At 44.8% G+C, this 24,884-nt stretch overlaps 1 protein-coding gene across 1 annotated transcript in view; it reads left to right on the top strand.

The window, feature by feature from the left end:
• Positions 1–5,574, top strand: part of HTR3B (5-hydroxytryptamine receptor 3B) — a 44,191-nt gene extending 38,617 nt beyond the window's left edge. Inside the window, exons 7-9 of the mRNA XM_036029979.1 lie at positions 3,474–3,684; positions 3,820–4,002; positions 4,623–5,574. Of these exons, the coding sequence (XP_035885872.1) occupies positions 3,474–3,684; positions 3,820–4,002; positions 4,623–4,858 (630 nt within the window). The 3' untranslated portion in view covers positions 4,859–5,574. The remainder of the gene's footprint in view (positions 1–3,473; positions 3,685–3,819; positions 4,003–4,622) is intronic.
• Positions 5,575–24,884: the final 19,310 nt, after the last annotated feature.

Here is a 24,884-nt window from a genome sequence, read left to right as displayed (position 1 = left end):
CAAAATATGCTCACCCTTTTCCAATATCCCCAAATATCATAACCCATCCCTGCTCCAACTCTAAGATCAAAGTATCATCTAAATATAAACTGAAAAGTACCCAAATCTCACCATCTAAATCAGGCATAGACTCTGGGCATGGTCTATTCTGGAGTAAACTTCCTCTTCATTTGTAGGTTTGTGAAGCATCTAACCACCAGAATCTGGACCTGATCCCACAAGATAAGAGAGATTTCTGTTTTATGTTGCAGCAGAAGCTACCATAATTGCTTACTTCTGTTCCTATTGTTTTCCCTCTTCTTTTAGCTGCTTTTGATCCAGTGAGGAATATCCTCCTGACAGGACCAGCTACATAATTTGTGGAGCCTAATGGAAAGTAAAAATTCAGGGCCCCTTGTAAAAATTTATTAAAAATTTCAAAATGGCACCAGCAGAACATTAAACCAAGCACAGGGCCCTTGTAAATGTGGGGCTTTGTGCAACTGAGCAGGGTCCGTGTCATGGAGCCAGCCTGCCTCCCAAGCTCCTAGCTCTTGCCACAATTCTCTCCTAGCAACTGCAATTTCTTGGACATCCAGAGCCCTGAGAAGTCCCATTGCCCATCCTTGGTTCTGGCTCAGATTTATATCCATTCTTTGCATCAGCCTCTGAGGGGGAGAGGAGTCATCTCAGCACGTGCTATTTACATAGGAACTTTATTTAAAGAGTACAACAGCTAATCTCAATTGTACCCAAGATGTTTGGCAAGGCAAAAGTAAATTGCTATTTTAGAGGGAAAAATCAGGCCTGGAGAGGTTAAATACCTTATTTGGGATCATTGAAACTAGCACATATAGGCACTTAGAGCCAAGGGCTCTAGAACCCTGTGACCTTGACTACATCTGGACTCTTTCTGCTTAACCAATGTGCCTACCCATACTTTTCTTTAGGGTGGTATTCTTATACTTTTCATCCCCCTCATGTAATAACCACAACAAAGTCTCTAGGAAGTCTCTTGCTTCTATTCTGCAGAGACAACAGGCTTGGTTCCCCACCCCCCAAACCCCACCAACCACCATCCCACATGTCCAGATCACCAATAGGTTAGCCTGAGTCCACAATCCAGGACCCCTGTGGGCTCTGACCACTTGGCTCTCTGATATTGCCCCCACCTAACCACAGCCAGCTCAGTCACAGCATTGTGAAGGGACCTAGAGAGGTGCAGGTTGATGACAGTTCTTTTTGTCACTTGTTTTCCCTGTTGATTGCACTTTGGTAGAAATGTGTTTTAACCAAATTGTTGCAAAGCAGTGAGTGTTGCTCTGGTTTAGATATCTGCAGCCAATTATGTTTAATGTGAAAGACAACAGCCAGGCTACAATCTGCCAGTCTGTCAAATGTGTCTGGCCTTTCAAGCTCCACTGAGACAGAATATGCTCTCAGGCCCAATGGCTTGAGTTGGGGAGTCCCTGCTCTCATCAGCAAGGTGATGTCTGATCTCACCCAGTCAAGTTCTTTCCCTGCCACCATCTGCACCATTCCTGGCCTCCATCTTGGCTGATTTCTCTGTAATTCTCGTCCATAGCAGGAGACAGAGTTGAGGGAGAAGAACCCTGTACTGAACTCAGAGGTCTGGTCAGATCAAGAGCTGTAGCTCTGCTATATGAAAAAGAACACTGGGCTTGGAATCAGAAGATGTGGAGGCACATCCCAACTCTGCCACTTACCTTACTAAAAGGAGCTGAGTTTTATTTGTTAAAATGTATAAAATGGGTATATTATATATTACCTGCCAACAAGCTTACAAGAATTAATTAAATCACATCACATGCATAAAAGTATCAAGTATACTCTCTGACATATAGAAAACCTAAAATTGCTTTATGAATCAGAGAAATGGAAAATTTCAGACATTATTTTTTTCCAAATCCAAAAGTAAAGGCCTAGACCATTCATTTGTTCAGTAAACATTTATTGAATACCATTATAAAATAGGTATTATTTTTGGTTCTGTGAGAGATTTTAAAAAATTGCTGCTTTCACCCTCAAAGGGTCTACCATCTGGTGAGAAAAGCAGCCCTGTCATTCCCTGGTTTCTCTCCAGGAAAAATGAAAATAGTCTGTGTTTATTAAAGATACTTCTGGTCACCATTCCAGAGAAACTGAAAAATGGCAACAAAAATCATATTTCTTTTTTAATTAAATATTTTATTATTATATTACAATTGTCCCAATTTTCCCCCCATTGCTCTCCTCTACCCTACCCACCCACCCTACATCCACAGACAATCCCTACACCATTGTCCATGTCCATGGGTCATTCATAGGTTCCTTGACTAGTCCCTTCTCCTTCTTTCCACTCTTATCCCCCCACCCTCCTCCCCTCTGGTCACTGTCAGTTTGTTCCTTATTTCCATGCCTCTGGTTCTATTTTGCTCATTTGTTTGTTTATGAGGCTCAAATTCCCAGCTACAAAACCCAGTCAGCAGCTGAGTACACCAGCAATGCTGCAGGCCGTGATGGGTATCTTCAGTTGGTCCCCACACAGATCCACGTTCCCCTTCTCTTTGTGCTCTGTGCTCTAGGAGACTGAACTATGGCCTGCAGAGTTGGAATCCCTGGTCATGATTGGCCAATAGGGACCAGTGGCAGAAGGTTGGAGTAAGTGGGGTGCTTGCTTATCTCTCCATTTTCCTTTCTGTGGAGTCACCACCAGGCTGGCTTTGACCCTAAGAGGAAGCCACAACTGTCCACAGTCCTCCTCACAGCTTTCTCCTCAGGTCCCTTCAGGGTAGGAATAGCTCACTTAGTTACCCCAAATCCCTGGGGCACTGCCTTTTTTCTTGTGGTTTTCCTATAACCTGCCCACACCTTCTCAACAGTCTCTTTATTAAGTCCTCCTCAGATTTTCTAATTTAATTATGCTTTGTTCCTGCCCAGGCTCCAACAGATACACTCACAGGTGCTAAGAAGCTCTCATTCCAAGTAAGAAGATAGACTAAACCCAAGACAATGCAATATGTTGAATAACAAGGGGTTTAAGAAGAAAGATTTTTATGTAAGACCTGGTTTTAAAACAGTTTTGTACTCACCAGCTATGTGAGTTTAGACAAGCAATTACATCTCTACGAACCTCAGTTTCCTTGTTTGTAAAATGGAATTAGTAATATTCAGCCCTTAGAGTTGTTGTGAGGAGGATTAACTGAGACAAAACACATGAAACACTTAGTCTTGTGCCTAGCAAACAGAAAGTGGCAAATAAATGGTAGCTTATTATTATTATTATCAATGTTAATATTAATTGTATGTAAAAACTTAAAAGCTTGTTTTCTATTTTCTAAACCACAAAATAGTCTCCTACTTCTAAACTACATAAACTTTTCATATCATACAAAATGTTGGGACTTCAGGACACTTTCTTGGCTATGGGTTTGGCCAAATACTTGTTCATTGGCTTAGACCCTCTTTTCAACAGATTTCTTGTCCCTGGTCAGGTGGTGATTCGCAGGCGCCCACTGATCTATGTTGTGAGCCTTCTGATTCCCAGCATCTTCCTCATGCTTGTGGACCTGGGGAGCTTCTACATACCACCCACCTGCCATGCCAGGATTGTGTTCAAGACCAGCGTGCTGGTGGGATACACCGTCTTTAGGGTCAACATGTCTGATGACATTCCACAGAGTGCAGTGAGCACCCCTCTGATTGGTATGCAGCCTTGGGGGTGCCAGACACCCATCTTGCATGACTTGTGAAAGAGACCTGCTGTTGCATTTCAGATCTGGGGAGGGAGAGGCCCCCGTGACTCCAGCTAACTCCACCTCCTCTGATTCCTTCTCTCAGGGGTCTTCTTCACAGTTTGCATGGCCTTCTTGATTCTCAGCTTATCTAAGTCCATCTTGTTGGTCAAATTCCTTCACAATGAGCAGTGCAGTGGGCAGAAGCAGCCCCTCTTGTGCCTTCAAGGGGACACCAATACTGATGGACTTAGAATGGATCCCAGGGCTCAGCTTGTTGGAGTGACAGGTTTGTGAGAATCCTTGAGTTCCCTAACCTGTCTTTCTTTCTCACCCTCAGCACTAGTTCTCACTGGTGGAGCACCAGGTGGTGTGTTGGGCTTTGTGAAAAAATGTGAAACATCTACTTCTTAGCCTCTGTGCTGCATTTTACATTACTTCTCTGGAGACCGAAGGCTACCTCTTGCTGGCTTCCAAGAAAGTCTCATTTTAACTTGAGGGTCAGATCCTCAATTCCCTTAGCTCATTCTATTTTTAGACACATACAAACAGTGTGTGTAACTTTGGATTGTAGTTGCTTAATGTGCAAAGGTTTAAGAATCATCTAGGCAGTAAAGCTCCAACTGAGTCAACAGGGGCTGGCCCCTACCTCAGAAAATTCCTGGAGGGATCTAGCCTAGACACCCTACTTACACAACAGAATTCTGCCATGTTATCCAGAGCTTCCTTCAGCAGTCTTGGTTCCCCTCAGCAGGTAGGGAGAGAGTCCCCAACTCCAAGACAACTCACTTCCCAGTTTTGCCCACAATCTTCCGTGAAGGATGAGGCCATCAGCCTCAGTGGAAAGTCCAGGGGTAAGAGGTCTTGGTAGTCCCTGATTGACCTAGGCTGTTTTCCTCTCTCACACAGAGTCCCCTGCCTGTCAGGAGCACCAGGCCCAGTCAGGGACCCTGAATGAAGTCTTGTCCCAGCTTCACTCCATCAGCAGCTACTTCCAAACCCAGGACCAGATGGACCGACAGGAGGTTGGGTGGCTGGCCCTCCTGGAACGCTTTGACCGACTGCTCTTTCAAGGCTACCTTGTGGTGTTGGTACTCTACACCATCACCCTGTGCTCACTCTGGGCACTGTGGAGCGGCTTGTGAAGAATGAACCTGGCTGTTCTCAATCAATATGTTCTTACAACACTTTGAGAAAGCTGAATGTTTCCTGTGGGGAGATTAGAGGACAGGAATGGTGGGTTAAAAGGCTCTCCAACCCCTATAAGTCTTCATTCAGTCCAGTTATGATCACCTAATCAGCTATTACATGGCCCAAGAATAATGTACTCATGATGAAAATGCATAAATAGTATGGGGCATATGGGGAAAGTAAGCCTGCCCTTATCCCAGTTCATTCCCCAAAGTGACCAATGATAGCAGTCTTTCTTAGCAAATTTCTAGATATACATGCATATTATGTATTTTTAGCAGGGGTTTTTTTCAGTGTAAGATCCCTTCATCTCCCAACCCTGTCTTGGTCACTTAGTCAGTCAGTCATTCAATTAAGTTCTAGGCATTGTGTTAAGCACACCAGAAAATACAGAACAGGCTAGTCGTGTATCATCTTTGTTTGACTTGATGCCTAAAGTCAAGCTTGTATCAACCAGGGCACAAAATTTCTGCCATATCTGTGTCCTGAAGCTCTTGTTCCACTATCCCAGTTGAGTCCATCTTCCCCCACATCACCTCAGCAGTCAGAGCATTACTGTTGGAGGGAATCCACATGCCAAGGCTTCCAGGCTCAATCTAGTACAATGTTTAGTCAGCATACACCACACGTAAGACACTGAACTGGGGGATAGGCTTAATGCATGGCCCTTGGGTTCAAGGAATTTATAATCTATTCCATATCAGTTAGCTTTGGCTGCCATGACAAAATATCACAGTCTGTATGGCTTAAACAAAGCTTTATTTTCTCACAGCTCTGGAGGCCAGAAGTCCAAAATTGAGGTGATGGCAGGGTCAGTTTCTTCTGAAGCCTCTCTCCTTGGCTTATAGTTGACTGACTTCTCCATGTGTTTTCATATAGTCTTTTCTCTGTGTGTGTCTGTCCAAATTCTCTCTTCTTGTAAGGAAACTAGTCATATTGGACTAGGACCCACACTAATGACTTCATTTAACTTTAATTACTTTTAAAGACCCTGTGTCCACATACAATCACACTGTAAGATATTAGGGGCTGGGACTTTAACCTACAAATTTTGGGGAGACACAATTCAGCCCACAACACTAATGTGATTGTAGAGGATGGCAAATCTAAAATCTGCAGGCTAGGCCAGCAAGCTTGAAACAACAGGCAAGAGTTCCAGTTTGAGTCTAAAGACACTCTGCTTGCAGGATTTCCTCTTCCGTGTAGGTCAGTCTTTTCCTATTAAGACCTTCAAATGATTGGATGAAGCCCATTCACTTTCTGGAGAATAATCTGTTTTATTCAAAGTCTACCAATTTAGAATATGGAGGCATAGGCAGAAACACTTCGCTTCCTCTCACAACCAAAAGGAGAATAACAACAAATCTAAAATCAATAAACAACCAGAAGTGCCAGAAAATCAAACTGCATGGAACTCTAATAACCAAGAAATTAAAGAAAAAGTCAACCAGAACAACCAGACCAATAAAACCCCGTGGTGTGGGCAGGATGGGCTGAGAACAATTGTAGTGAGGCAGTGGGAGGGGCTGGCTGTGGCAAGGTGGTGGACTGTGTAGGCAGGGCTGGCTGAAGGCGAAACTGAGACTCAGAGCTGACTGTGGACTATGGTGGCGGTTGCTGCACTGGGGGAAACTCCCAGCCTCACATCAGAGTTCCTTGAAAAGTGGCTACAGACAAGAAGGCAAGCTGCATTGTTCCCTCTCTGGCCCATCTCCCACAGTGCAGCAAGGAGGGTTCCCAGGCCTGGTGAATACCTAAGGCCCTGCCCCCCTACAATTAAGCAGGTGTGCCGAAACAAAGAAATATGGCCCGAATGAAAGAATAGAGCAAAGCTTCAGAAAGATAACTAAGCGAGGAGGAGATCCCCAACCTATCTGATGGAGAATTTAAAGCCCTGGTAATCAAAATGCTCACAGAACTGATTAAGCTTAGCTGAAAAATGAAAGAACAAGTGAAAGATACCCAAAATGAAATAAAGCAAAATATTCAGGGAACCAACAGTGACAGGAAGGAAACCAGGACTCAAAGCAATAATTTGGAACAAAAGGAAGAAATAAACATCTAACCAGAACAGAATGAAGAAAGAAAATTCAAGAAAAGTGAAGAGAGTATTACAAAGCTCTGGGACAACCTGAAATGTTCCAATACTCAAAATATAGAGGTGCCAGAAGGAGAAGAACAACAGCAAGAAATTGAAAACTTATTTGAACAAATAATGAAGGAAAACTTCCCCAATCTGTCAAAGGAAATAGACTTCCAGGAAGTCCAGGAAGCCCAGAGAGTCCCAAAGAAGTTGGATCCAAAGAGGAACACACAAAGACACATCATCATTAAGTTACCCAAGATTAAAGATAAAAAGAGAACCCTAAAAGCAGCAAGAGGAAAGGAGACAGCTACCTACAAAGGAGTGTCCATAAGGCTATCAGCAGATTTCTCAAAACAAACCTTGCAGGCAAGATGGGGCTGGAAAAAAGTATTTGAAGTCATGAAAGGCAAGGACCTCCATCCAAGATTACTCTATCTGGCAAAGCTTTCATTTAGAATGGAAGGGAAGCCCTGGCTGGTGTAGCTCAGTGGATTGAGCGTGGGCTGCGAACCAGGCATCACAGGTTCGATTCCCAGTCAGGGAACATGCCTAGGTTGCAGGCCATGGCCCCTAGCAACCCCACATTGATATTGGTGACTCTCTCTCTCTCTCTCTGTCTCTCTCTCTCTCCTTCCTTTTCCTCTCTAAAAATAAATAAATAAAATCTTTAAAAAAATAATCTTAGAATGGAAGGGAAGATAAAGTGCTTCCCAGTTAAGGTCAAGTTAAAAGAGTTCATTATCACCAAGCCATTCTTATATGAAATGTTAAAGGGACTTATCTAAGAAAAGGAAGATCAAAAATATGAACAGTAAAATAACAACAAACTCACAATTATCAACAAATGAACCAAAAAGAAAAGAAAAACAATGAAAACAAAAACTAAGCTAACAACTAGAACAGGATCAGAATCAGAGAAATGGACATCAGATGGAGGAATTTCAGTAGGGAGAGGGAAGGAAGGAACAGTGGGAGAAAGGTACAGAGAGAAAGAAGCATAATTGGTAGGCATAAAATTAGACAGGGAGAGATAAAAATGGTACAGGAAACAGAGAACTCAAAAAAACCTTAAGTGTACAAGGCATGACATGACCTAAGCGGGGGTGGGGGGGGGGGTGCTGGAGGGTTGGGAGGTTCAGCGTAAGGGGGGAATAAGAGAAAAAATTGGGAAAATTGTAACAGCATAATCAATAAAATATACTTTTAAAAAAGTCTACTGATTTAAATGTTAATTCCACGTGAAAAAAAATACCTTCATAGAAGCAACTAGAATGTTTAACCAAATATCTCGGTATTGTGGTCTAGCCAAGTTGACACATAAAATAACCATCATAGTCCCAATGGCCTCTTAGCTTCTTATGTATGCCTACAGCTACTCATCTTGAACAAAAGAGCCCAGATCACCTGACACTTGGGTAGCTAATCAATTTCTGGATCATATTCTTTCATAGCCATATCTGCATTGATTAGCCTATCATATGGCAGTTCCTGTGTCTTCATATCCTGAATCCTAAGATTGAAATTCAAGCCTACCACAAAATGTCCCTCCCCTTATACTTGACTTTCTTCATTTTTGATTGCTTCCTATTACTGAGTCTTTAATTCAGCCAAGCCAACTTGCTTGCCATCCTCATCAGTACAGGCTTTATTTCCATGTAGGCCTCCACTTTTAGTTGACATAGTCTTTTGTTTCACCAACCTGTAAGTCACAGCCTTTTTCCCCCAACCTTTTTCACTGTATCACCTCATGACTCTATCTTCTTCTCTATCTTTAGTCTTACATTACCTTTTATTCTTTTCCCTTTGAATGTTTTGTGGCTGTGTGTGTGTGTGTGTCTGTGTACATCACTTGTCAAGTAGAAAACAAACTCCTAGAATAGTAATACTGTTTTCTGTTTCTAGTTTATCTCTCCTCTCTGCCCAGATCCATACAGAGTTTTGCTTATGGTGACTCCACAATAACTATCACAGAGCCACTCATTCTAGCTCAGAGATGGTGGACATATTTCTAGTGTGTCTTCCAAAGTCTGAAGGACAAAATCTACCTAAGGTCATACACCCAGGTTGTCCCTCACTCAGGGCAACCACGAAGAGTTGGAGGGTAGATGAACACAGTGGGCTGAATGACAGTTATCACCCCTAATACTGCCACAGAGGACATAAAAGTCCAAAGCTGTTTGCTAGAAACTTTTCCAGCTCTAAAATTGCTTTTAAAAAAAAATCTGTCGCTCTCCATCCTCCCCACCTCCTGGAAGAAAAAGAATTTAAATTCAAACAGCCTTTACCTGCATCCCTTCTCTCTCATTACCTCCCAGTTAGTGCTCAGTGCCAATTGTCCATGAAATTCCACTGCTGCTGTTAATGAAATGAGGAATATAAGAAGTTTGTGAACAGGAAGTGTCCACACAAACTTCCACCTGTTTCCCTCCTCACTTCCTACTTTCTACAATTGGCCTCTTCTGCCTCCACCTGCTCAGTTAGCCTCTAAATTGATCCCTAAATCTCTCTTCACTTCCTCAGTTATTAGAGGAGGAGAAAGCCTGCTGTGAACTCCCCACTATGAAGTCTCCTTCCTTTCCAACCATGTTTGGATAAAGCACCTGATTTTGGTCCTGGCTCTAACACTGCATAGCTAGGGGACTTTGAGCTTAAATTCTCAGGGCTTCAGCCTACCCTATTTGATATTGGGGTTGTTTATACTTACTCTGTCCATATTGTAGAGTTTTGGAGATCAGAATGAAGCAATGTATTTAACATCACTTTTAAAAGTAAATAATACATCTCAAAATAAAAATAAGGCCACCTGCTTTAACAGATGGATTCCAGTTTTGAGTCCTCGGTATTCATGTGAGGTCCCATTTTCAGCTACTTCCATCAGAATTCAGTAATAGGCTCTGGTACTCCCCAGAAGTGCATTTATCCCAGGATCCTGAGGCCAAGGGCTGAAGCCATCACCTGGCTTCTTGTAGGAGACTTATATGTTGGGGGCTGCCAAAGGGACTCTCTATTCCACTTCCATTACAGCTCGTTCCTTTGTTCCCTTTCCAGAGACTGTGTCTCAAGTTCTTTATGTCAGCCTATAAGAAGCAGCCTTTCAGGAGTGGAGACTGGCCAGTAAGCTGAGCCCTCCTCTGTTTATGTGCCAAGTGTCCCTGATCTCAACATGGCAACCAGGAACTCATTCTAAGTCCTAGAGTCAGGTCTATTGTACATCCAAAAGCAATGCCATTATTAACAAATGGCACTAGAGACCTGCTCCTGGGATGGCGTGCCTCTGCTGTGGGAGGAAGATAGAGTCCCAACAGCCCTTACTTACAGAGCAGTTTTAGCTCAGCCCCTCCAAATGTTTATTAATTTCATGATTCCTTTTTCATAGGGGAAGGAAACTGAAGAACAAAGCAAAGATAGGATTTTCCCAGCTGTGATTGCTTCTACCATCTGCTGTTCCCTAGAATCTCTAAGGTAGTTTCAGCGCTCACCAAGAAATCATAGTTTCAGTGCTGGGGACTTTACTGACATCTAGAATAGAGTTGGTTAAGCACAGCCCCAAGCTAGAGAGGGAGCCCTCTGTTTGTCATTACATCTTGGAATAACCTCCAAGTACTGCTGTAATGTTTTCTTATAGCCTTTGCAGCCTTTTGCATGGCCATTAATTAGGTGCCAGTGGGTCTCACTCTCCTCCCAAGACATCCCCATCTCCTTCTTGAGATATGCTGGAGGAGGAGAGCTGTTGTGGTTAAGGAAGCTGAGCCCTCACCTCTTACATGTCTAAGATCCAGTCATCTCCAGTGGTCTGGCTTTAAGCCTGGACAGGTCAGACCAGGAAGCAAACCGAAGAGCTGCCAGCATGAGACTGCCTCTGGCAGAATTAGCCCTCCTCTCAGTGCACACTCCAGGGTTCCCAGATCCTCTCTCCCCTCAGGGAGCTAATTATACATCTAAAAGCAAGGTTAGTAGCAGGAGGTGGAACTCACATTTTTACCCTACCCTATGGCTCGGGTGTCCAGAAAACTTCAGATCTTTGCTTTGCAGGTAAGGCATTCCTCCATCAATTCCTGGATTGTGGGTGACTGGTCACCTCAGAGCAGAGACCTCTGTTTCCATGTTCACTCCAGGAAGGCTATGCCTCCTTCCCTGCAACTCCAGCTGTGTCCTGGGACCCATCACAGGCATCTCCCTGTCCTGTTCCTTGGCTCACACTCCATCTCAGCAGCCAGAACCTCTCAGTTCTGAGTTATCTACCTGCCGAGACAGTAAGAGCTTCATAATTAGCTGAGCAACAGCATGGAGGCTTTTATGAGCAGCAACACCCCCACCACACTCTGGTATCTGTAATTGAAATGACCCACACCAATGATTAGATTGGGGGACTGCGCAGTGCCCTTCCCTGTCCTGTCAGGGGGGTGATGTAGTTAAGTTTGCGCTTCATTTGGCAGAGTCTGTAAAGCAGGAATTGCAGGGAGGGTTTCTGAAGGGGTGAGAAGGGGCTCCTGGGCAGCGGGCAAGCTCTGTGACAGACAACAGACTCCAGGTCTGGAGGTGGGGGGAGTCCCCTGCTCCTTCCCCTTCACCTTGAGCTTGCTACCTCTCCCCAAGCCTAGTGCCAGGCTCCAAAGACCTGGAGCCCTCTGAGGCCCAGTGGGATTATCAGCCCTACTCAGTGTCACTAGGGACCAAGCTGCACATGGACAGCCAGCCCCTAATCAGACCCCACTCTCAGTCACCTTGCTAATCCTCTCAGGAGAGCTCCAAGCCCAGAGCAAGGAAATCAAGGGGCTGTTGACCATTCTTTTTCTCTCCACCTCTCTGTTAATCTTGTCTTCTCAGCTCTTCCCCACACAAGCCTCCTCCTCCACCCCAATTCCATCCTCCCGCTGCCTCATCCCACCTCCTGGCTCCTTGAGCACCAAGACTGAATTTGGTAGTTTTGCAATAACTGAAGTTTGCCTAAATTTCAGTCTGCTCCCGACTCTTCACCTTCTGCACTTACCTAGGGACCTATGTCACCACACTGACCAAAAACCCTCTTACTGCTATGCTCTTCCTAAGTCCACCTTCCCCAACACCATGCACAAAACCAATCAAAATCCCTCCACTTATGCCCATTCCTAGAGAGTTGTTTGAAACTCTGCTATCCCCAAGTACTAATAGGTGAGAGGGGTCATGCCAAATTCTCAACAGGTGCACATGTGTCCCCAGAGGGGCACAGAAGTGAGCTGGGTATACTCAAAGGCCCAGAATGAACAAGGCCCATCTTTTGGATCATCAGTTTCACTCAATATGGTGTTGTTAGGAAAAGTGTTTACTCTCTGATAAGAACAAATTCTGATACTTTGGTGAAGAAGCAAAAAATTAGAATTAAGATAAAACTTAAGACTTCACAGAAGTGGGGTGGGGACTCCTTTGGCTATGCTCCTGCTTTAAACTATAGTGTATTAATAGACAGTCTGAGGTGTACCAAAGACAACAGATCAGGAGACAATTGCCACTGAAAAAATAGTTTATTATTTACAGATCCTAGGAGGAGGGAGGGGGCATGCCATGGGACGGGCAGGGCAGGGGAACCCACACAAGGAAACACCAATGTTGATTGCAGGCAGAGAGAGGGAAAGGGGAAGTTTGGGCCAGAGCTTTCACTGCAGTTTCCCCAGAAGAAACAGGTGAGGCAGGGGAAGCAGGCTTAAGAATGCCCATTTTGAATAATTTCAGCAGGCTCTGGTGCATAGGACTGTCCCTAGCCATCCAGTACCTGAGCCCTAGGGTGGTCAGGGCAGGTGGATAATGTGGCCTAGAGTAGAGAACCCCATAAAAGAGGTGGTTGGAACAATGAACTCTGGATTGGTTGGTTTGAACGTGAGAAGTGAACAGATGGGTGAGTTGTTGCTGTCTCTAGTAGCTGTCTAGGACCGGCAAGGCCCCAAATGTCATAGCCTCAGAATATGGAAAATAACAGAAATGGTAACACAGCCCATCTGAATAACACAGGAGTATACAATCATTTTTTTTCTGGTACTTCACTGAAAAGAGGCAATACAAGTCAATGGACTGACTCTAAGGGTAAAACCATTGGGTCTGGTGTTAGAAGAAGATGTGAATGTGAATTCCAACTCCACTGCTCATTCAAATTGTGATTTGAACAAGTTACTGAGTTATCCTTGAACCTCAGTTTTTTTTATCACTTGTAACTTCTGGGAAAGAGCTCTTTCACCGAGGTGCTGTGAAGACAGAATGAGATAGTTTACAAAGTGCGCAGCACATTGCCTTGTACTAGAAACATTGAGAACTCAACGATTATTATTATTATTACTCAACACCTTGTTACTCAACAGGACTGTTCCAAGAGCCCAGAGAGATGACATATGTGGAAAAGCTATGTCAATGCTAAGGATTTCCATCTCCATATCTGGTCCTTAGACTAACAGCATCAGCACCTCCTGGGAACTGGTTAGAAATGCAGAAGCTTGGGCCCTGCTGGACCTACTGAATGGGAATTGGAATTCTAACCAAGTCCCAGGGGGTTCACATTTGCATATTACAGTTAGATAAGCATGAATCTAAAGAATGATGGAGAGGGAGAAAGTGGGAGCTCTGGGAGGGAGCCTCACAGCAAGCCCGGGAGCTAGGGGTTCAGGGACAATACAGGGCCATGTGGGCCTGCCTCGGCTCCCAGGGCAGCTGGGCCGTCCAGGCTCCTGCCAATCACTGCAATCCACTCAGTAATCTGTCCTCCTCACAATCAGAGCAGTCAACCACTCAGTGCAGCTGGGCAGCTGAATTATAGGTTGTGGGCAGGTGGTGGCAATGGTTCTGTGTGCTGTCCAAAGAGAGAGGGAGTGAAGATAAAGGAAGGCCCCTTCCACTGCCCTCCTTCCCCTGACAGCAGACACCCTCTTTTCTGGTGAACTAAGCTGCCAGCACCAGCAGTCAGACAAGCCCCCTTTTCCCCCCAAAACCCACTCACTGCAGAGGACAAATCCCTGAGCCTTCCTGTCTGCTGTGTCATGGCCTTAGGATCTCCAGGGACCTCAGTTGTGTGAATCCTTTGCCTTGTGTGATGTACAGATGCAGTCCCTTAGTTCACCCAAACCAGCTCCACTGCACAGAGCTTCACACTGAGAACACCAGGTGGAGGTATACCCAAGACTGGAGGAAGCATGCTGAAATCATCCTTCTGGTACCTTTGGCACCTAGTACCACTCTGGCCCAGAGAATGGTCACAGGAGGTTCTAGATGAAGGAACTGCACTCCAATCTCCCTGAAAGGAGGCCAGCCAAGCTACAGCAGGGGAAGCTGTATTAAAGCACTAGGTATTGGGGATAAGGAGGGGAAGAACCCCAAGTAACCAGATAGGCCATGCTGCTGTCACCAAATTTATTACTCTGCCTCCAGCAGTACTAGTGTTGGCAGGATGTGCCACTCAAGTACAGCCGACATCCTGTCTCTCCATCAGATCCCCAAGGCCACCCAGTGGCCTTCTCTCCCCACCACCTTGTCTCAGCTCCAGTCCCTGGGAGGGATAAAAGCTGTCTCCACGTCAGACCTGCCCCTGCTGGTGAGATTTCAAATGCCCATTAGGTTTTATGGGCACTGCTTCCAGGGTTACAGGAGGAGATGGTTCTGGGCTGCAGTTCCAGTCATCAGGTTTCCCTACTGCTTGTTGACCCTTCCGGCCACTAAGACCATCTCCCCCATCATCCCGTGCCCTCTTGCCTTTCATCTACCATGATGCTCACCCTGACACCTGAACTTGACACTGAGGATTCCTGTGCAGAGCCCAGGCTTGTCACTGTGGCTTTGTAGGCCTCGGGTCCCCCGCACTGCCTCTTTGGGCAGTGGGGTGTATGAATGGGCATCTGTGTGCACATGCATTTGAAGTGGTAACTCAAAGTTGGAAAGGAACTATGCCAGCTTGTTCAAAGCTCTCATTTTGTAGATGAGGCTGAAAAAGGATAACAATTAACCCAAAGTAGTGATGAGGATGATGGTAACATTGCTGATTACTGATAGCTAACACCTGTGGGACATTTATGGGGCACTTACTGTGTGTAGTACATTGCATGAGGACTTCTCATATTGTATCTAATTTAGTTCTGTGGTAGGGTAAATGGATATATACAGACACCAAGGCCCAGAGAGATTAAGTAACTCTCCCATCATACAATGAGTAAGTAAAAGAGTAGAATTTGAACTCAGGATTATCTGATGTATTATCTAGTAGCTTTGTTAGTATCTAGATGCATTGAGTATCTCTAATGTTTAGAGAAGGGATGATAATAACAAAGGCCCCCTCTGTCACAGGGAGATGTGGCAGTTAAATGAACTCCTATGAGGGGTGGAAGCTGCAAAGGTAAGGAATTAGTACTCTCAATTGCAGAGTATAAAGGAGAGCTGGGGCCTTCTGCTTCCCAGTGCAGTGTGCTTCCCTTGAGGTTTATCCTGCTGGAAAAGAGGCCCCTACTCCAGTGCCCTCACGTGAAAGACATATGCACTGTCCTGGACTAGAATCTGAAGACCCCATCTGCTTCCTGCTCAGGCTAAAGAGAAGCAACCCCAGTTTGATGGAATGACAACTCAAGCTGTAGAGTTCAGAATGTTCCCGTGATATGAGAGAGCACGCCTTACAAAGTGCTGCTGTTCTCTGTGCTCATAAAAATACCTTCAGGGGATCCAAAGGGAAGGAAATTTTACAGAATGATAATCAGTGGCAACAGCAAATGTGCAAATGTGATTATGTCAGCAAATGGGCAAAATGCTGTACACTTCTGGAGGACTCTTCATTTAGGACTAATTAAATACTTGGAAGCAGGAAGATTGAGAGGGTCCTCTTGGGGAAGCTACTCCAGGCCAGCAGGACACTTCAGTGCCTCTTTACAGTGTTTGGAAAGCTCCAGAGGAGGAGGAAGTGGGTGGCTCAGCTTGGAACCACACTCTGGAGGAGGAGCATGAGGCTATCAGGGTGAAATCACTCCAGAGATTGCAGGGTCCTCCCATCCCAAACTTGGTCTTTGAGATTTTATATGATGTGAGAAAACTTACCTGGGTTTGTGCTGGTGGTTGTGAAGAGGAAGCTGAGGCATGGCATGTATTAGTTTCCTATGGCTGCTGTAACAAATTATCACAAACTTAGTGGCTTAAAACCACTCAGATATACAGTATTCTCTTAGAACTCTGGAGGTCAGAAGTCCAAAATCAGTTTCACTGGATTAAACTCAAGGTGTTGGCAGGACTGTTTCCTTCTGGAGGCTCTGAAGGGATAATTCATTTTCTAGCCCTTTTCAGCTTCTAGTGATCACTTGCATTTCTTGGTTTGTGGCCCCTTCCTCCATCTTCAAGACTCATCATTCCTGTTTCTGTCATCACATAGCCTGTTCTGTCATCAAATTCCCTTCTGCCTCCTTCTTATTAGGACAGAGTGCTATAGACTGACAAAGATATGTCATGTAACCAATCCATCTATCTATTAACAAGTGTATGTTCAGCACCTACTGTGTCCTGTGTGAGGTGATTCAGAACAGGACCCCTGCTGTGTTCTTTGAGTAGGGAGATTCATTCAACAAATATTTATTGAGCCCCTTTTAGGTATCATTCACTATTCTAGGTACTTGGGATACATCAGTAGATGAAGTCCCAAAATCTCCCTGCTCTCATGGAGCTAGCATTCTATTGTGGAAACAGAGAATAAAGAATCAAAGTAAGTCAATCATATGGAATGCTAGGAGGTGATGGTTCATGAACAAAAGAAAAGAGTAGGGCAGGATAAGAGGGATCAGGAAGGCTGCAGTGGGACAGGGCAGGTGAGGGAATTAATGGAGTAGTCAGGGTAGCCTTCACTGAGCAGGTTAGATTTAGGCAAAGATTGGAAGGAGGTAAAGGGGAATTACCTATGTGGCCATCGGTGGAGAAGTGAGCTCCAGGCAGAGGGAAAAGCTACAGCAAAGGCTGTAAGGCAGAAAATGTCTGGTATGTGTTAGGAGCAGGAGGAAGGCTGATGGGCTAGGATGGCCTCTGTGGAGGCAACCAGGCCAAACCTGAAAGGAAAAGAGGGGACAAAGCAATGCCAAGTCTCTAAACACTCTGGTATGGAACTCTGAAAAATCCTCTGAACTACAAACTAGTTCTGGGGTTAGCAATTGGGTGACCTTGCTGATGTCACTGATCCTTACTGAGATTCATTTTCCTCAGTTATAAACTGCACCAGGTTCTGCCCTTCATCCATTCATTCAATGGACTCTGTCAAGCACCAGTGGGGTCCAAGACACATGGCACAGTGCTGCAGGCTCCAAGATGGGTTATGCACAGTGTCTGCCCTCCCTGTCCAGGGTCTTTCCTGCTCTAATTCTCTGTGCTGAAAGAATTGAAGGGCTTGGGCCTATGGACAAGAAGGCATGATGATGAAAGGACTTTGCATTGACAAGGAATTAGACTACTTATTAATAGTCCCAAAGGATAGCACTGGATAGGCAGAAGGTTTAAGGAAATAGATCTGGGAACAATACAAGAAAAATATCTGCAAAAACACTTCCAGCCAAGATGGAGGCGTAGGTAGATACACTATGCCTTCTCACACAAGCAAAAGGAGGACAGCAATAAATTTAAAAACAAAAAATAACCAGAACTGCCAGAAAATCAAACTATATGGAAGTCCAACAACCAAGGAGTTAAAGGAGAAACATTCATCTGGACTGGTAGGAGGGTGGAGAGGACTGGGCAAGGTGGCCATTGGAGGACTAGGCAGGGGAGGTGGTGGACTAGGTGGTCCCACACTTGCGTGTGGATAAACTAGGAAGAAGAACTGGGAAGTGAGACACACTGTATAACCTAGGGTTCCAGCACAGGGAAATAAAGCCTCAAAACCTCTGACTGTTAAAATCTGTGGGGATCGTGATGGCAGGAGAAACTCCCAGCCTCACAGGAGAGTTCGTTGGAGAGACCCACAAGGTCCTAGAATGTACATAAACCACACACCTGGGAATCAGCACCAGAAGGGTCCAATTTGCTTGTGAGTAGTGAAAGAAGGGACTGAAAGCCTGCTGAGAGCTGAGCAAGCAATATTGTTCCCTCTCACAGCCCTACCCCACATAAAACACCATATTTCAGCAATGTGGGGTGCCCTGCCCTGGTGAATACATAAGGCTCCACCCCTTACAATGTCACAGGCACACCAAGACAAAAAATATATAGCCCAAATGAAAAAACAGATCAAAATTCCAAAAGTAACCCTGGCTGGTGTGGCTCAGTGGATAGAGTGCTGGCCTGTGAACCAAAAGGTCGTCAGTTCAACTCCCAGTCAGAGCACATGCCTGGGTTGCAGGCCAGGTCCCCACTTGAGGACATACCTACAAGGGGCAACCACACATTGATGATTAAAGATAAGGAGAGAATCTTAAAAGCAGCAAGAGAAAAGGAAACAGTTACCTATAAAGGAGTTCTTATAAGTCTAGCAGCTGATTTCTCAAAAGAAATCTTGCAGGCAAGAAGGGGCTGGAAAGAAGTATTCCAAGTCATGAAAAGCAAGGACCTCCATCCAAGATTACTCTATCCAGCAAAGCTTTCATTTAGAATGGAAGGGAAGATAAAGTGCTTCCCAGTTAAGGTCAAGTTAAAAGAGTTCATCATCACCAAGCCCTTATTATATGAAATGTTAAAGGGTCTTATCCAAGAAAAAGAAAATGATCAAAACTATGATCAGTAAAATGATGACAAACTCACAACTGTCAACAACTGAAATAAGAAAGAAGAAAGAAAGAAAGAAAGAAAGAAAGAAAGAAAGAAGGAAAGAGAAAGAAAGAAAACTAAGTAAATAATAAGAACAGGAACAGAATCATAGAAATGGAGATCACTGGAAAGGGGGAGAAAGGGGAAAAAACGGGAAAAAGGTACAGGGAATAAGAAGCATAATTGGACCCTGGCTGGCATGGCTCAGTGAACTGAGCACTGGCCTGTGAACAAAAGGGTCACTGGTTCGATTCCTAGTCAGGGAACATTCCTGAGTTGTGGGCCAGGTCCCCAGTAGGGGTTGCACGAGAGGCAACCACACGTTGATGTTTCTCTCTCTCTCTATCTCCCTCTCTTCCCTTCTGTCTAAAAATAAATAAAATATATTTTTAAAGAAGTATAATTGGTAGGTACAAAATAGACAGGGGGAGGTTAAGAATAGTATAGGAATTGGAGAAGCCAAAGAACTTATAGGTATGACTCATGGACATAAACTAAGGGGTGGGGAATGTTGGTGGCAGGATGGAGAGGGACAAAGGGGAGAAAAAAAATGGGATAACTTGTAATAGCATACTCAATAAAATATACTTTAAAAAATAAAAATAGAGAATTCTAAAAAAAAAAGATAGTTTTTCATTGGTTTAATCAAGGTAACACAGATAGTTTTTGATGGAACCAGGACTACAACAGGCTTGTATTTACCATTCTTCCCATTACTTCTTTTAAAAACTGATTTAATTTTTTTGGCATAGGTTATAGATTTACATGCTACAAAATTTAAAGGCATAATTGGTATCCTCCATATCCACATCCCACCACCCCCAAGAGGCAATGACCATTAAGTTTGTTGTTCTTTCCTCTTCATATCTTACCCTAGTGGAAAAGGTAGAAGACAGAATCAGGTATTCATGGTGCTGCCCTTGCTTGGCTTAGGGTTCTAACCAGGCTTGGTCACCTATTAACTGAGTGGCCTTGGACAAGTCACTAAACATCTCAGCATCCTAGTTCTTCATCTATAAGTGGAGGTAATGTCACTTACCTTAGAGTTTCAAAGTAAAAAAGAGAACATGCATGGAGGTTAATTGTAAACCATACAGGAATGTCCAAAGGTTGGTGAATGTTATTGTTCTCTGCCTGTGCTTTCTTTTCTCTGGAAGAGCCCAGAAATGACCACTATGTTCTCATTGCCTCTCAGAGGCAGTGGAGAGGATAGATGGGAGATGGGAGTCGTTTCTACAGGATAAAAGGAAATGATTCAAATTTTACCAAGTGCAATTAAAGTTATATATTAGAAGAAACTTTGTTTTGGAATCCCAAAGGGGTTTGTGAGGTTTTTTCCTTTGAAATTTTCTCAGAAAATTCTAATAACAGTATATTAAGACACTAATGTCCCGGAATGGGTGGGGGCAGTGGGAGGGGATTGACGGAAAGAACTTTCCAGTCCTTTTGTCTCTGGATTGGAATTTAAGTGAGAGAGAAATTAAAGCCAATCCATCTTCTGCCCCCAGGTCCAGCTCTGGAGTGACCAGATGGACTAATAGCCACTCATCAGGAATAAGATGGTCTCTCTGGTCCCTTCCCAAATTTAGTAGTTCTCTTGAGTTAAAGAGACATTTTGGCCAGATGCCCTTCCAAACCTAGTTTCAACTTTAGGTTAACCAGATGGGCTAATGACTCATCACCAGCACCATGAAGGCCTAGCCTTTGCCATCAGCTTGCTAATCTTAGAAGCACTTTCCAGGGTCACCCACTCTAGAGACCACCCTGGGATTGGCTCTGTTGTTTAGGGCACAGAGAATAAGTTTCCACCCTCAAAGAGATGAAAAGGCTAGAATTTGATAGAGATTTGGGGAAAGGGGTGGGGGAAAGTGTCACCTTATCAGACATACTCAGGAGGCTGTAATATCCCTCCTTGGGTACGTGCAAGGACTAGTATGAGACCATCATCCCTCCATGCCAGAAAGGAGGGGAAGAGGGAGAAGAGAGGACGGGTCCTGCCTGCTCTGCTGTTTCTCATACCCATTATTCCCTCATGGCTTGTGATCACCACCTCCCGTATGAAAACAAGTCCCCAAATCTCCAAAGCTTAAAGCAGGAAGATCTCCAGGCAGGAGGGACAGTGAGACCAAGCAGTCCACTGTGGTCCCTTGGGTTTCACTATGCTTTGATGCTTCTCTCTCTCAGACCAGTGCTGCTGTCACAACACTGGCCTACTCAGAAAACAAGTCCCCTTCCTGTCTCCCCTTAGTGTGAAAGATGAAGGCTACAAGACAGGGAACATAAGCAAAGCCATGTGCAAAGATGGAAAGAGTCTGTCTTGTACAGCACAAAGTGCTCAGTTCTCCTAGAATTGTCACATCCTTCCCAGAGTCCCCAAACAGTTTCATGGAGTTCTGAAAGATCAGCACAAGGTCATGGGCCCTTGCTTTGTTTTCTCCATTCCTTCACCTTGCCTGTCTCCATTTGGAATGTGGCAACATAAGCACTCACCTCCCAAAAACAAACTCTCAGTCATCTTGAACTTTTGGGATCAGTACTGAGGGAAGAAACCCCACTATGCTGTTTACTTCCTGATCTTAGCCTGTCTGGACAGAAGGCTAGCCAAGGCCTCTTCCCCAGGTGACAGAAGATAAGAAATAATCCCCTTCTAAGGAGGCCCCAGACCATGCATCTGGACTCACCACTGCCATTCCACAAGGAGGGGCTGCAGAAGTCACCAGTCTGAAATAGACCACAGCACCCCATAGATGACATTTGTTGAAACTGGTTTTGCTGGGACCAGGATGGTAGAGTGCAGCATTGCTGAATGCACTTTGTACTTAGAAAAACAGTAAACTTAATGGTCCATTAAGTTATGTATTCTTATTTATGACACTCTTCAATAAAAATATCTTTAATTAGCAGGTTCCTGTAGGATCAGTGCAATGAGCCTGCCCTTGCAACAAGAGGAATCAAGGCAAGAATGAGGACCCCATCTGTTCCCATGACTGGATCCAGGGTCTGATCAGCCTGGGTCTAATCCAAGATAATCCTCTGTGACTACGTGTGACCAAGCGGTGGAGAGTCCAGGCTTTCAAGTCACAAGACCTAATACCACACCCTTCACATATTAGCTGTGTAATTCTCCACAGATTGCTCGACTTCCCTGTGCCTCAATTTTCTCATATGTGATATGGGAATTATAATATTTTCTTCACAGGAAATAAAGATGCAATATGATAAAGCACTTAGCACAGTGTCCAGCATGCAGTATGTGCTCGATAAATGACAAGTACTGTTGGGGAAATGATACAGAACCAGGCCATTCTGAGGACAAGAGCCTTAATAGAGAAAAGGCCATGATTGAGTCATGGCGGGATATCAAGGAAAGAAAGACAGCAGGCAAGAGACCCTTTTATATCTGTTGAGGACATTGTTGCCTGCTTTTCTTTTCTTTCTATAAAAGCCACTGCTGTTCCTTTGTCAGAGGAACTAGGAAAATTGAATCAAGCATCTTCTCATTCTGCTGGATTCCACCCACTCCATGAGTAGACAACCTCTAAATCTTTTAACCTCTATGCTGAGATGTGTCACAGCCAAGGAACTGGGTAGAGGAAAGGCTACACCTGTCTGTCTTTATGTCAACCCCAGAGCAGAGAAAGGTGGTTCTCTTGGGCACACTGAGCAAGTGCCAAGCCTGGGTATCCAACCAGCGGGGCTTCAGGGAGCCCTCTCCTCAAGGTGATGGGGATGGTGAAGATTCATCTTTCATTTAGCACCATGATGATAAACCTTAAATCTCCCCAGCTCTTCCCTAGCAGGTGGGCCCCTTGTGGGGCCAGATGTTACTACACTTGCAGAGTTTTTGTAAGTTTATAGGTTTTAAAAGGTCAGGTTCTTTGGTGGTAAAAGTTTTACAGACCAGTAAAAATTTACTGCAGAAGATGGGAAACACAGCTGTAATGGAAAAGGCTGGAACTAGGAGTCTAGAGGATCTCAGCTCCGTCCACAATTACCTGTAGGAATTGAGGCACATCAGGAAGGCTCTCTGGGCTCTGTGTTTTAACCTGGAAAATAGGAGCAAGAAAAGTGATATGGATGGATGGAAGGCTCTTGACACATGTGTGAGAACAGTGTTCCTTTCCAGGGTGCTAGGAGCAGCCAGACACAAAGAGAGGCCCAGGCCTGTGGGCCCATGCAGTCTGGAGCTTTTCATTACCCACACTGGACTGCTGCCAGCTGCGTGTCTGCCTCCACTCCCTGGGAGGAGCCTGGCCGTCTGCACTCCCAGCACGGGAATCAAATTAGCCCTGCCTCTGCTTTTCCCTGATCCCCACCAACCAACAGGAGTTCATCAAGGCCTCAAACTAATTCTTATCTTGTTTAAAAGGGGCAAAAGTGACTCCAAAGTTTCACTGGAGGCAATTTACACCTGGCCACTGGCCACAGCTCCAACTCCCCCCGCCTGTTGTGCCATTACATCCATTAATAGGAAATTTCTTCAGGGGAAACTTGATTGCTGCTCCATCAGAAAGGCTCACAGGCAATACATCTCCATCTGAGGCCGTGGCCTTCCCGGCTCACTCTAATCCTGTTACCTAAGAAGCTAATTCTCTAATGCACACACTGTGCTGAAGACATCCTCTTCCTTCTCTAACACAATTGGGCAGTCCCAGGGGGTTCCAGGAGCTCAGTGCAGAAGTGAAGGCCTGGGGCCCATGGGACAGGGTGTCCAGGCTTTCTCGCTGCCCCTAGACAGGTCTTAGCACATGCCCATGGCTGGCGCTCCACTCCACAGTGTGAAGAGTCCACTTTCCAGTCCACAGTGGGGAGGAGTGAGCCCCTCCAGCTGCTTTTGCCTCCTTTCTTCTCCTCTTCTTCCTTTTCTTTTCCTCCTAGGATTTTCCTCTTTTTTTCTCCCCTTCCTCCTTGCCTTTTTTACTCCTGTCTTCCTCTTCCTCCTCAGTTCCCTACCAATTTTCCTTCCTTTCTCATTTTCCTTTTCTTTTTTACTTCTCCCCCTTCTCCTCTTCAGATCCCCCATTTTCTATAGTTTTACCTTCTGTTTCTTTTCATCCTCTTCTTGCCCCTTTCTCTCTTGCTTTGTCATTGCCCCTTTCAGAACACGTACAATGCCTGATGTCCCTTACTGCCTACTGACTCCATATGGCTCCACTCTATGAAAGGATTGGGCACCAGGGCACACTGGCCTTGGCTTGGAGCAAGAGATGGGGAAACTTTAGGGGCAGTGGCTGTGTGGGGGGGCTGGGAATAGTGGTTAATTATCTGTTCTTTGATGATAAAATAACTAATGAAACCCCAAGTGGGTTTGTTATTGCCATATGAAGGGACCCCACCAATAAATGGCAAAATGCTACATGCAGATTTCATCATGCAAACAAGAGGAGAAAGCCTTCTAGAAACCTGCAGCAGATTTCTAAGTGGCAGTGGAGGTGAGCATGAGCCTGAGAATTGTGTTCATCACTCCAGATGTTGTGCTCCAGGCTACACTGAGGAATCCAAAGGAGCCCTTCTGAGTTTGAGCCTCTTTAAGAACTCAGTCTGCCTGGAGGTGCACAGCAGTCTGCCTCTTCCTGCCTTGCCTAGTCCTGCTCTCAAGCCTGGAGTCTGTATCTTCTTTCAGGGCAGTGGGATTTGACTCTCTAAATTCTGTCAGAGTTTAGGGTCCCTTATTTTCTCCTATTCTACCACTTCTCCTCATCTCCATTCCCTTAAAAGGAACTCTTGGAACTGGTTTTCCTTGTTTTTCTAGATTGTGCAGTGACAGAACACATGACCTAAAAAAAGAGTAGCCCAGGCTTGAGCTTAACTAAATATCCCGAGCCCAAACCCTGGCTAATGGCCAAGCAAAGGGACCCCATCAACAAAAGGTATAATGCTATATGCACATCTTGCTGTGCACATGAACGAATAGGAGGAAAAATCCAGACAGAACCAAGAAGGACTTACCTCTGACCAAGGTAGGTTTTTTTAACAACTAAACTTCAGAAAATTCTTTCTTGCAGTGTTTCCAGCCTATTGTACATTGGAAAGGGGATTAAAAGGAATGGAAGTGTTCTGTGGTTGAAATTCACCATGCTTGCACTTTGGTACAGGTGCATCTCACCTTGAAAACACTTGAGACAGAAAGTCCACATCTGTGGACTCATCAGTCCAAATGCTGAAGTAGGGGTGGGATG

This window comes from Phyllostomus discolor, chromosome 6 (assembly GCF_004126475.2).
Source record: "Phyllostomus discolor isolate MPI-MPIP mPhyDis1 chromosome 6, mPhyDis1.pri.v3, whole genome shotgun sequence".
NCBI classification, from domain to species: domain Eukaryota; kingdom Metazoa; phylum Chordata; class Mammalia; order Chiroptera; family Phyllostomidae; genus Phyllostomus; species Phyllostomus discolor.
This window is presented reverse-complemented; position numbering and strand designations above follow the sequence as displayed.